The sequence below is a fragment of the Pocillopora verrucosa genome, chromosome 5 (genome assembly GCF_036669915.1).
Source record: "Pocillopora verrucosa isolate sample1 chromosome 5, ASM3666991v2, whole genome shotgun sequence".
NCBI lineage: Eukaryota > Metazoa > Cnidaria > Anthozoa > Scleractinia > Pocilloporidae > Pocillopora > Pocillopora verrucosa.
This window is the reverse complement of record NC_089316.1, coordinates 23,638,209-23,651,600: the sequence shown is the minus strand read 5'-3', so window position 1 is coordinate 23,651,600 and position 13,392 is coordinate 23,638,209. Positions and strand designations below refer to the sequence as shown.

Below are 13,392 nucleotides of genomic sequence, written 5' to 3'. Positions count from 1 at the left end.
GGATGTCACAGGCGAAATTCGCATAAATATATTGAGCGCCAAAAAAAGTTCGTCGTTTGATAAATAGAAAACGAAAGAAATTTTATCAGCCGAAATAAAAAGTACTATACGAAACGAAGAGGAAGTTTCGTCCGAGCTCATTTATAGAATCATGCTCTAAAGAAAACATTGATAGTGAAAAACAGAAGAGAGTTTGCGCGAGCAATTTTCGCAATGAATACTGTCAGCTATAGAGATAGACATCTGGCAGGTTTTTCGATTCGTTTTCCCTTTGATTAAGCGCCTTCCTCCTCGAATTATATTTTACTTTTTTTTTTTCTCTTTGATTTGTAAAACGGTTTTCCTCCAAGCGGACACAAAAACCTCGTAGAAATGAATGAGTTCCACTCCACTTAGCAAAAAAGCGAAAAAGAAAGAAAAATGGTTATATTTTGCCTCAATCCCATAGCTGCAGCAGTATGCCATCATTCGTCGCATACCATAATTATAATTTTCAATGAATTTAACTGTATGTAGCTCTAACCAGATAGTGCGAGGCACAATGGTGAACAATCTAGAAGCCGGAATTTTTTTTTCAGGCTTCTGTTATCGCAATTTCTTTGTTCGGGCTACACTTCAGAGGATATTTTTCAAAATTTTGATCTTCGATGAATTACAAGACTATAAGCAATAATTCTTATTTCTTTTTCTCCAACGACCCAAAAATAGTAAATAACTCTTGAATTAGCGTTAAGGCAAAAAAGTAGAATGATATCATAATTTATCATACAGCCGGCAGCGCCCTTGGGCAATATAAAGGGAACCTTGTGTTCTGATTGGCTACCCAAGCAGGCTAGATGAGCCTATCTTGGCAGTCTTGATAGAATCCATCCCGTCACTTTACACGCTTAGACCAGTTGCGCGCGAATGGAAATGCATCCATTAATTTGTTAGTAATAGTTCAACTTGAAATTAAGAGACATTTTTTCTATTTGTTACAAATAACATTATTCCTACAAAAATTCAATGCACATGTTTAATTTATTTCTCTTCTGCAGTCCTTGTTACTCTAATGATGCAATGGAAAGGAACAGGTGAGCGTTATTCCAACTTTAATAATTTTATACCTAAAACAGAACCTAAAAAAGGGGAAATTCCGACTGATTTATAAGAACAATCAGTCATGGACTGCCAGTTGAAAGTACATTAGTAGGCTTGTGGTTCTAATCGTGAGTTGGAAACAAAACAACATAGTTGAAGAATCACACTACCACCATCCAGATCTCCCCAATTTCCATTTTTAAAGCCAAGATTCATTTCAAGGTTTGCTTCAGCGAGGTAAAATGTTTTATGCTCATCGTTTATGAATAAAATCATTGACATGATAATCAGTAGTTTTTGTCTCTAACATCTACACTATCATATTGTTAATCATCACTATAATCCACATATTTTTGGTGTATTTATTTATCTATTTATTTATTTATTCACCTTGTCTCAGAATGCCCACATTTATGTTTCAAAAATTCCTGGTACACATTTTCGAAATGGGGACGAAATTGGAGAAAGAACAGGATGGCTTGCGAATATCAGGGAGGTTACCTTGTTTCTATCGAAACGGAAGAAGAATGGCAGTTTATAAATCAAGAAATTAAAAAACGTTCTTCTTGGAATACTACTGGGTGGCACATTGGTTTAAAAAAGAACGCGACGACCTGGACTTGGGAAAGTGGAGCACAATTGAATATTTCGAAATGGCGACTAAAGGACAAAAAGACAAAAGGTCGGGGGGGAATTTCCAAGAATAATAGCCTTTTTTACCCAATTTCTTGGTCCGAAATCAACGCCTTTATTTGTGAAATGCCCAAAGGTAAACAGAAATTCCACCGATAAAGATCATTACATGCTGGAACATGGCCTTCTGGAACTGATCTGATACGAATTTATCTGGAAGATTTATTTTCCATAAAGTCAAGATATTGCTCACCTAATATACATAGATTCACCCAAATTTTATGCGCGTGGGTGATGAAAAAATTCATTATGAACAAATTAGCAGTTAAAATATCATGAAAAGTTTCATTAGCATCTAATTTTGGGATTTTCTTTAAGCCCCTTCAGACGAGTAACCCTTGACCCTTACAATGTTGAAAAAATAGAAAAAAATAAACCCAAAAAACTAACAAGCAAACAAAAAGAAACTCGAGTTTAAAAATGGCATAAACTAAAATTAATTTATGCTGATTAGAGGTGAAATCATTCAAAATGGAAGATGAGATATCACGGACGCTGTATTATAAAAAGAATGTACTACACTCCGTCCACGCTAATACGTTTTCGAAACGCTCCGTTTTCGTCCTTCAAAAAACACATTGCTTCTTCGTGTTCAGAGAGGTTTCCAAACGTTTTTGACTGTTCACACTAAAACACTGGAAAACACATAAATGACTTGATGTGACGTGCTTACTCGTTGATTTGCACGTGCCTGAACGGACACAATATTAAGCTCCAGTTAAACTTCAAAACATATTCCATTTACTTTACTTATTTCCATGAGACAGCATGTGATATGTGCGGTATATAAATACACATTCATTCATACTTATCCGTTATATTTGTTTTGAATTTTAGACGGGAGGCTTAGAAAAGAGGTTGATGACATTATGACGTCACCCAGCGTCATTACCTTCGAAAGGCCCCGTTTTTGACTGTCCCCACTAAAACGATATGAATGCGCTTTCAAATGTTCCCACTTTTGATAGCGTTTTCGAATCGATTTATACCCATTTGAAAACGCTTCTGTTTTCTAACGTTTAGCGCGAGCGGAAGGGCAAAACACATAAAAAAATATCCGTTTTCAAAAGAAAACGCATGAGTGTGGACGGGTTCTTAAATGACACTGATCAACAGACGCTACAAATGTTACAATTCTAGTTATAATAACAATGAAAATTGATAATGATTATGATGATGCCGATAATTATAACAATGATAGAGACACGCCAGTCTACCGGCTAGTTTATATGTACCCTTGATTGGCCTAATGATTTTCCTATTATTTACCATCATCATGGTCATTATTATTATTGTCTTAATTTCGTAGAATGCCCAAATATTTCTTTTCAAAACTCTTGGTATATATTCACGAAAAAAGGAGGCAACTTGACAACGGACAGAGGAATCTGCCAAAGTCAAGGAGGAGATCTGGTGTCCATTGAAACCGAAGAAGAATGGAATTTCATTAATGACGAGATTCAAAATCGCAACATGTCCCACTGTAATCCAAGTGACCACCATTGCTATTGTTGTAACAGATGGTACATTGGCTTAAAAAAAAAAGGCGAAAACTGGACTTGAGTGAATAGAAAACTGCTGAACATGTCTAAATGGGCAGAAGAGCGACAATGTAGGGGAGCTGTGGCTCACATATGCAAGCAGGGGCTATTTTATAATATCCATGGCTCTAGGAACTTGGCTTATATTTGCGAAATTCCAAAAGGTAAGACAAAATTACTCTTTATTTTTAAAACTGAACTAAGTAAAAGGCACGCCAAGAGCTCAAGAGTAATGCGAATGTTATCTATGTGTTCACGTTTGGTACACTTACCACTGCTATCAGAGTGGAACTTATGGAGGTTCTGACATTCAGGATAATTCGAAGAACAACTTTGACTGTAACTAGTTGAGTTAAACAACAACTTTGAAAGTAATTGTCTCATCGAACTGTCCGACAACAACTTGGCAAGTAACATAGCAACCTCGAATTTGTAGAAGATAGGAGCTTTTTAAAACAAACAACAATCGAGAAAATTATAATTTCTGTGATTTTATGAGTAACAGCAGTTGTGAAAACTTTCAATCATCAGCTATTTTAGTTTCCTTGTTTTCTTTATTTGATTGAACAAAATGAAGGTCACCATCGGCTGCAAAAAATCGTCACTCCAATTGGTCTGGTTAAAAGTTATCCTTTGTGATTCATTATTATAAATTGCTTTATCTTAGATCCATTATTATAAATTGCGTTATCTTAATAGAAGGGCTTGTGATTCATTTTTATAAAGATACATGACAACTTATTATTACAATCGTATTATAAAACAAACACCAACTACTAGCAGACTCAACCTATCTTTACATTTTCCTTAGTTAAAATCTGATCATTAGAACCAAGAAGTCATAGGTGCTAATTTCAATGCAATGCGAAATATTCAGAGTACAGAATGAACCTAATATTATGATATTATTTATCCACTGATAAAGTAAACAGAGAAAGCGATTCAATTATTTGCCGCCTTATACGAGTTAAAGAGTCATATGTAAGATGCATGAAGACAATTTTAGAGATAAGCAAACAATTGAACTAAATTATTCCAATGAATATAAATTGAATTTAAAATGTAATATAGAAAACAGTATGGAAAAAAAGTTGTTGATGAGAGCATTTTGTTAATAAAGTTTTTTTATCTTTGGCGTTAATTGCACCAGTGTCAGCTACACCACCAGTGTCCTCACCCACAGCTGCGGACAAATCTTTACCATCTGAATCTATACGGCCACAACCCACTCCATCGCCCACACTGTGGTTATCATCGTTGCCATTGCGTTCGCCGTCACCATCAGCGTCATTGTCTATGTCGCAGTCGCCATCGCAGTTGGTTCCGCAGTTGTTTTCTTCATCAGTGTCTCATCCTCCATTTCATATGCTGTCTCAGTCGCAGTTTACGTCGTTGTTGCAATCAATTGCCCAATTGCCTTCCCAATCGCCTTCTCAGTCATCGCCACTACTGCCCTCACAGTCGGCGTCACATTCGCCGTGTCAGTTGTACTCGCTATCTTTTTGGCTATCAACGTCCCAGACGCCTTTTCAGTTACTGTCGCAGTCAGCATTGCAGTGGACGTTTCAGTCAACTGCAGTCGCATCTTCACCATCCGGATCCATAAAGTTACGTTCCACTCCATCGCTACCTCTGTGGTCATTATCCTCGACATTGTTTTCGCTGTCACAATCACCGTCCCTGTCGATGTCTCAATCACCTTTTTCACAGTCACCTAAGTCACGGTCTCAGTTGTCTTCGTTGCAGTCACAACTTGACTTGCCTTCGTCCGCGCTCTTGCCATCACAGTCATTGTTGCCATCGACACCATCATCGCCGCTGCAGTCGAAAATGATTAAAAAGCTGGTGTGTATTTTGTTTTTGTTTTGCTTTTGTTTTGTTTGTTTGTTTTTTTTTTACTTTGAGGATCCTCATACTCTATAATTATAATTGTTATTTTTCTTATCTCAGGCGGCTGAATATGTTTCTAAACTTCGAAGAATGGATATCACCAACGCCAGTTCCTTGCAGGTATTTCATTCTACTAATTTCTACATGCAGTTATACAACTGATGCTCCATTCAGTGTGTTTTGAATGTTCAAACGGATTCCGCAAATATGAATTTTTATCACGCGTATAATAATATACATGAAAAAATTACTCAGTTCTGATTGGTTAAGATAAATGCAGTTTTCAGGTAAATCAGTGCCGAAGAAGGTTAATTCAGTGCAGAATAGGCTTAATTCAGTGCAAAGAAGTAACAAACCAGACATTCTGATTGGTCAGTAATCAAAGAAACTCACAGATAGCCAATAAAGTACGAGCCTTGAATGTCACAACATTTGCTGAAAATTTGCGGGCAAAACAATGGCCGGCTTATCAAATGGTTTTTTTCGCCACCGCAACAACAATACAGCGGCTGAAAAACAGCTCGGCTAACAACGAAAATACCGTAAAAAGTAATTCTTTTTGTGTTGTCGATTTGGAAATAGTGGTGTTTAGAGAAGGAAATTGCCAAGTAAATCGAAAATTTCAAGCCAAACCAACTTTACTCGAGCGATTCTATGCCGAAATTAAAAATAAACATGGTTAAACCTCGAAACGACTATTCCATTCATCGAAAGTGATTCGGACACATACTGAACAATTATCGAAATTGTCGTTATCAGAATTATTATCAGTATCATTTTTATTTGTTTTTTAATTATTAGACAATACCTGAATAATTGATCCGCCAGGTAAAAATATTTTGATTTCCTGGGCGAGTCTATCTTTAACCTGTGCACATACATTTGTACCCGATATTGGTTGGCTCTCTCAATGGAGTATTTTCTCGTTTATTTGTTATGATTCTTTTTATTTTCTTAAAAAAATGCACAGCACCTTGCGGGAGCAAAAATATTTCATGTCATTACAGGAAGCCATAGTGGTTTTGGAAGTATTCATCACAAGTATTAAAAACATCACAAGAGCTCGTGACCGCGCGCTTGTAACAGAAGAGATCGAGATAAAGAGAGAATTCACTTTTAACGTGGCAGTCGCCTTTGAGGAATTTGCTCTTAATTACAGCAAGCTCCACCTGATTGGAACGAGGTCCTCACAAGTGATCGACAACCACATAATGGGTGAGTCTGAACACAATATGGTCTCTAGGCCTTGATGATGTAGTAAATTTGTACACGTTACTGAATGGGAAGCATTATTTCTGGATCAAATCGACTCCTCCGGTCCTCCCATTGACTATTTGTGTTTATCAATCGTGATGGAATTGAGTAATTATATCCAGCGATTTTATCGATGATTTTACAATCTTTTAAGGATTGCATTTGTTGTGAGGTAAAGTAAATAAAAGCGTTAATGCAACCATGATATATAGACTGTATTTTCAGTCCAACATGAGTCGTGAAATTATTAATACCATCACCTGGTGTTTTCTTCGTTAGTACTGGGTATTCAAAAAGCCTACTATGAAAATGCAGGTGACTTCTACCTTGAGGATCAAGAATTGCAAGCAAGCATAAATGTTTTGTCTGCAAATTTTGCAAAATCCGGTTGGTATCGACAGCAGTATTTACTCCTTAATGGATAAGTACAGTTCCCTTTATTTGCTTTACAAATTTACGCGGTGTTGAAGTACATCTGCAGATATACATAGTCCTGAATTTGTTTGTTTACAAAGTCTATCGATTCAGTTATCTGAAATTTCTTGGAAGAACATGTTTAATCCCGACTTTTTTTTAACTTTTCAATTTTTTCCTCCTTTTTTTTTAGATTCTCTGGTTGTTGGGATTGTTTATAAGGATCTCCACGAACTACTGGATCTAGATCAACCGATCAGGAATGAAGACACACGGTGACTTTTAATTTCTCTAAAATCTTAAAGAAATTGTATCTTCCGCATTCAACCAAGAAAGTTTTTTAAACTTTTCAAACCCCTTTTTCCTAGTCCCTGTGTAAATCAATGATTACTTTCGGTGTCAAAGAAATCAGCTTTAAAGTAACACAGTTAGAGCTCCTTGGCTACCATGGTTACCATATCGTTAAAAATTATATGATTCAAATTGTACAAAATTATTATTTTCTTTTCTTTTTTTTAGGCATTTGAACTCCAGGATAATGTGCGTGGCTATGGATCCAAAACCAAACAAACTAGAAGCGAATATCATATTAAAGTTCAGAAACCTGAGGGTAACAACACGATCAAAATTGGTATCAATTGGGCCACACTGTCTTTATTTATTCTAACGAGATAATACATATTTTCAGGTCGATGAAAGAAAAAAGGCTTGTGTGTTTTGGAAGGGCTTTAACAGAAGGTAACAAGCTGAAATATATTACTTACCTTGTTCTGAAAGTTATGCACGCCGGGCTTACGTAATCTTTGTTAACCGTTATGAAGTTTTGTCTCTGAAGGAAACGCCAATTAACTTTTGCAGGAGGAAAAACCAAAAAAAAAAAACAACAACAACAACAACGTTCGAGTGAGAAAGCTCCTCACTTGACTATGATACCAATGTGACTTTCCTTAAAGTTCTCGAATATCCGTCATTGTCAATTATTTCTTTCTGGTTTGAAGCCATTTTTTTATGCATTTTATTCGTTTTCACTTCCGATTGTCACCTTTTTTCGCTTCTGTCGTCGTCTTACGTAGTGTTGCTGAGAGAATCGTTTTGTTTACCGTAAAAGTAAAAGTTCACCTTTGATTTTTTTGTTTTTTCCGTTTTCCAATTTTCTTTTTCACATAAGGTAAGATTTAGTTGTGTTTTACTAGCCTGGGGTCAATAAACCCTTTCATCTCAGTGTAACAGTTAGAATATCAAAACCGACTCTATGAGTAGCACATATCAATTATTGAATAAAATGGAAAGCAGTCAACAAAGTCTCCAGGCTATGATTGTAATAAGAAAGATCGAAAGGTGATCTTTTGGTGACCAAAGGTCTTATTTACTATTCTTTTTTTGCTTTTTTTGTTTTTACGGTGTTGTTTTTGTTGTTTTAATTTTGCTATGCTTTTTTTTTTGTCGTTATTTTTCCCAGCTCAGAAGGATTTTCAGGAGGAGGATGTCATGTGGTTGAATCAGAAAGCAACTCAGAAGAAACAGTGTGCAGCTGCAATCATTTGACTCATTTTGCTGTCTTACTTGACTACAACGGCAGCTCAGGGGTAATGTACTAATGTTTACCTTACCTTTACCATTGGTAATACAATTCCTTCGAGGTGATTGACATATTTATAATTATTATCATGCCATTTATGAAGCAGCTCACCGAGGAAGACGAAACTATTCTGGAGATTATCACCTACGTGGGATTAAGCCTGTCAATCATAGGAATAATTTGGACAGTTATTCTATATTCCTTCCTTACGTAAGTGCTACAGCCAGAAATTTTATAACTTTGCATTACTTTAAAAATGTCAGACGTAAGTAAGACCTCTTCGCGAAAAGATAGACACTCAGTCAATGCATAATGAAACAATTGCCTGTTGCAACGTAAAGTTGCTTTCCTTTGTTTTGTTCGGTTTAGTTTTTGTTTTTGTTTTGGTCTGTTTTTATTCTTATTTGTTTATTGTTTCTCTAGAGATGTTCACCAGCCTCTGTCACAAATACGATTGAGTCTTTCTGTTGCCCTCGGAGCTGGAAAATTTATTTTTCTCGTCGGGATAAACGCCACAGAAAACAAAGTAGGCGACTTCTTCATCCATTTATGAATATTTGCTTGATAAGCTTATGACGAGCACGAAGAAGTACACCAGATCTCTTTGAAAAGATGCATGAAAAGTAGACAATTTTTTTTCTCTCTCCCAGGCTTCTTGTATTACAGCAGCAGCCTTCATGCAATATTTCCTGATGGCTTCGTTCTGTTGGATGCTGGTGGAGGGATTTTACCTCTACCTCTTTGTGGTGAAAGTTTACAACATCACCGAAAAGATGCACATGTATCACGTCATGTCATGGGGTATTTTCATTTTACTTGTTTTGAATTGCTTTACTTCATGATAACCTGAATCGACTTGCATTGACATCCTACTTATGTTTAGGTTTACCCATCGTCACGGTCGGTATTTCATTATGCATCGCTGCTGGAAAAGATGGAATAGAGAGCTTTACTAGTGCTAAATAGTAAGAGAAACCTTCGACATCAGTTCTTTTTTCTCCTTATCCACATATCCTGTCTCTTACAAAAGTGTATTCTTTTGAGTACAACTCTTTTTCCGCAATCTTGTGTTTTTAGTTCGGTTTCATTTCGTAGATTTTTGTGTCCTTGTGTTTTTATCCAGGTTTTGTGTCTCTGTCTCTGTCTCTGTCTCTCTTTCTGTCTCCTTCCCTGTCTTCTATTTCTCTGGGTTACTGGGTTAGAGGATTATTTGCAGCAAAAATATGTTTATATTTTTCCCTCCGTTTCTCGTTTCAAGTTGCTGGCTGTCCTACACAAACAACCTCATCTGGATATTCGCCGCATTTATGGCTTTCGTTGAAGTGGTGAGTCTAAAATTAGTCAGTCCCTCGCACTTTCCTTTTTAATGCCAAAACTGACCACCGGTGGAGATCGTCTCTCTTGTTCCCATGCTTATTACAAATAGAAAAGCACATTTCTGTTTTCGACCACCAGGCTCAAAGCTCACAATATTTTCAACTCCATTTACGCCCACAATGTATTCAGCATTACTTGTCTTAGCAACAACCACTCTGCCGATATTTGACATTCCTTGTTTGTTTCAGCTCAACATTTTGATTCTCGTCCGAGTCATAAAAGAGATGACCACGCTAGTGCAGCCTATGGGGGAAGACACTCATATCAAGCAGATACGGTGAGATTTAAAATTTGTAGTTAGCGAAATATTTTAATCAGTGGAGGGAAAAAAGTTAAATAAACGGGAACCAATTGCTGTAACATCTAGTTGTGAGGTATTTGCCTCAATTCCACCCTAGTTAGCAATAAACAGTGAGAAATTAATTACTTATTCATTGAAGAGGTTAATTCATGATCATGTACAGGAAACAATCAAATAATTCAAACTTTTTTTAAATGTTGTCGTTATTCCGGCAGACTTGGCTTTAAAACATGCGCGGTGATGATTCCAATGATGGGTATAACGTGGCTATTCGGTCTTTTGTCGCCATTGCACAAAGCTTTCGCCTACATTTTTACCATCTTTAACTCAACTCAGGTGAGTATTCGGTCTTTTGTCGTCATCACAAAAAGCTTTCGCCTACATTTTCACCGTCGTCAATTCGATTCAGGTGAGATGTAAATGAGACTGTCGGAAATCTAATCATCTGTTTGCAAACTTTAATGTCCAAACTACATTCTTACATTAGTCTGATGATATTTCCCGTTCAAAGGTAACCTAATCGACAAGAGGGGATTTACTTCTTGGTTTTTGAGATCTGCAACTTCCCTTAATTTACGGTTTTATCCATTTTTTAAAGACGATTTCAAGATAGAGATTACAAGATGTTTGCACTACATCAAACTTTTTAAACGACGCTCTGCCATCTCTAAAAAAGGCTGATCTTGAAATAATTTTCTATCCTAGGGATTCCTGATTTTTTTCTTCCATTGTGTGCGAAACAGCCAGGTAAGAATGATATCAAACAGGGAAGGTAGATCAAGTGAATTGTGAAGACTTTAGAATCACTGAGCTTTGGATGGTTAAGAACTGATATTTGGCCAATTGTTCATCTACAGATTAAAGAGCGATTGAAAAGGAGGATGAACGCAATTTTTCCATCTTACGAAGTTGGAAACTCTGCAAGGAAGAGCTCACGAGTTAACGCAAGTGATGTCGGGAAAATAAGGGCAGTGGAAATGCAGTCTTTCGATGCATAAATAGCACTGCGCCTCGGTGAAGCTAGTCAATCATCTTTTAGCGATTTGCAATCACTTAGCATGACCTTCCCTCAGTAATTCCTCAGTAGAGCCTGGTTAGTATCGTAGTATCAGTAAGGAAGGGGGGATTAGGATTTTTGGTTTTGCGGTGTTCGTCATTTTTTTAGATCGGTGTTTCGGTTTTCTGCCAAACAAACTTCGGTTTTACAGTTTTGGTGTTTATTGTGGTTCGCAGATTTCCGAGTTTTGGCACTTGGTTTTCGGTTTTCGTCAAAAATACTAATGGGTTTTCAGATTTGGAGTCCGAAGTAGTTTTGGCTTTTCCTATTCGGGTTCCAATTCCTCTTTGATCTGAGCGGCAATCTTTTTGCCTCCATAGCTGTGAGACCTCTTTGTGCTCCATCTGTCATCTGTATTGGGACGATTAGGGTTTTGACAACTAGGATGTGAAAAATCGGTTTAGACGGTTTTGGAAGCGATTTTCGGCTTTAAGCAAATTTTTGTTGCGGTTTTAAATGAATTTTTTTTCATTTCTGCGGTTTCGTAGACCCCAATGCCCCCCCACCCCCCCCCCCCCCCCCCCTTCACTAAAGGTAGGGCCATTCTGGTCATTATCGTAATGACGTAAATACATAAATGAACCGCTTATATAGTGCTATTAGCTGTTGACTTTAATTGTTATTACGAAGGGCCGCATTCGGCATCCTGGTAAATCATGGGTCTATCTGTTTCCATAGGAAGTAGGCTCTTTGCAAAGGTAGCTTGGATAAATTGGAGACAGTACTGCCAACAACAATAGTACATGCTTGGACCCTCGTTTTAATGGAACGGATACAAAAATATAAATCTCACTCGGTTTGTCGCCCTTCTTAAGATATTTCTGCTTAATGTTAATACTTGTAGAAGAACTTTACATTCCAAGCCGTTGAAGTTAGTCAACTGCAATGTTTGTACTTTTATTGTTAAGTTTAAGGTTCGCCCTAAAATTAAAAGAAAAAAACTGTGTAAAAGCTTGATTGCCTATAAATTGTGTTAAACATACAAATCAACGATTTTAACGTCTTTTCTTTAATCTGTTTTCGTGTTCCATATAGTAAGTCAGATACGTAATCAAATTGAATGTGACACAAAATAGTTGCTCCTATAGCAATAATGGATAAATAAACAAATGTATAATAAATACATATTCACCTATCTAGTCATCATTATTATTTTTTAAAGCCAAATTTGTTTTCTTTTCCTTCTTTTTTTTTTTTTTTTGTATCCATGTCAGGAAAATGACGAATGTTCTCAAATTTCTCAGAGTCGAAATGTTTTATCAAGTGTATTGCTTAAAATGTTGGAATGAAAACTAGTTAGAGGAAAAGTCGGCATCGATAGATACAACATGTATGCATATACACAAGTAGCAACTCTTACAGCGATTTTTCGCATTTGCTACTTCTTGTTTATCACCGAAACACCTTTGAGGAAATATAAACTATCAGGAATATACAAATGAAGTCACGTCTATTTTGTTTAATTTTTTCCCCAACGGGGGGGGGGGGGAGGAGGTTTGGATACCTTATTTTAAATGCAAAACCAAGGGAGGTGAAGTAAGTTGCAAGGCTGGTATGCATTTCAGGATCCTGGACATACAATTCATATAGGATCATGTACTCCTGTTATACGTATCCTTTCTTGTAGGTTCGAATATTTTCCGAAAAAAAAAATTCCGTGTTGGGTGGAAATAATTTTTCAGGGTTTGATATCATGATAAGGGTATTTCAAGCGTAATGCTACTGGCGAGTTAAGGTTTATCGGCGCGAGAAAAGCACTGCACTGAAGAAGTTTGTCCCAAAAACACCCGTGTATATCAAGAAACAAACGTAGTAGTTCTCCAATTTCATGACTTTTAATTCTTTTTGGTTTACAAATGCAGAAAACAAGGAAAACATTTAAGGATCCTTATAAGCGCGCTGCTATTTGATTTCTACTTTCAATATAAATTGTAGTACCCACTGTGACTTTCTCAGTGCATCATTTTTAATTTACAAAATTTTGGTCTCGTTTTAAATTATTCGTTTGTATTGCTTTTTCTAACTTTTTAAGTTTGAACTTAAATGGGCTGTCAGGGGCAGGTTTCTAATGGCAGAAAAAACTTATGCCCATTTTAAATTTGCTTTAGGCAAAAAAAGTTAGTAAAATAGGAATGACATGTAAATAAGACAGCCGTTAGAGGAGAGATTAAAGAGTTTACGGCAAAACGGCGATAGATTTCAAAAA

At 36.6% G+C, this 13,392-nt stretch overlaps 1 protein-coding gene across 1 annotated transcript; it reads left to right on the top strand.

Annotated features, from left to right (window-relative positions):
- Window positions 1-5,056: 5,056 nt before the first annotated feature.
- Window positions 5,057-11,630, top strand: LOC131770378 (adhesion G protein-coupled receptor L4-like). Its single transcript, XM_066167036.1, has 17 exons — window positions 5,057-5,159; window positions 5,265-5,324; window positions 6,212-6,419; window positions 6,738-6,845; window positions 7,066-7,147; window positions 7,392-7,482; window positions 7,561-7,610; window positions 8,332-8,458; window positions 8,558-8,661; window positions 8,875-8,977; window positions 9,102-9,252; window positions 9,335-9,416; window positions 9,710-9,776; window positions 10,017-10,105; window positions 10,345-10,465; window positions 10,835-10,876; window positions 10,987-11,630. The coding sequence occupies exons 1-17, from the start codon at window positions 5,145-5,147 to the stop codon at window positions 11,125-11,127; spliced, it is 1,641 nt and encodes a 546-aa protein (XP_066023133.1). The 5' UTR covers window positions 5,057-5,144; the 3' UTR covers window positions 11,128-11,630.
- Window positions 11,631-13,392: the final 1,762 nt, after the last annotated feature.

Coding starts and splice junctions, on each gene's coding strand:
- LOC131770378 (XM_066167036.1), top strand. Junction 9,777..10,016: donor TTATGGCTTTCGTTGAAGTG/GTGAGTCTAAAA, acceptor TGTTTGTTTCAG/CTCAACATTTTGATTCTCGT. Junction 10,106..10,344: donor ACTCATATCAAGCAGATACG/GTGAGATTTAAA, acceptor TTATTCCGGCAG/ACTTGGCTTTAAAACATGCG.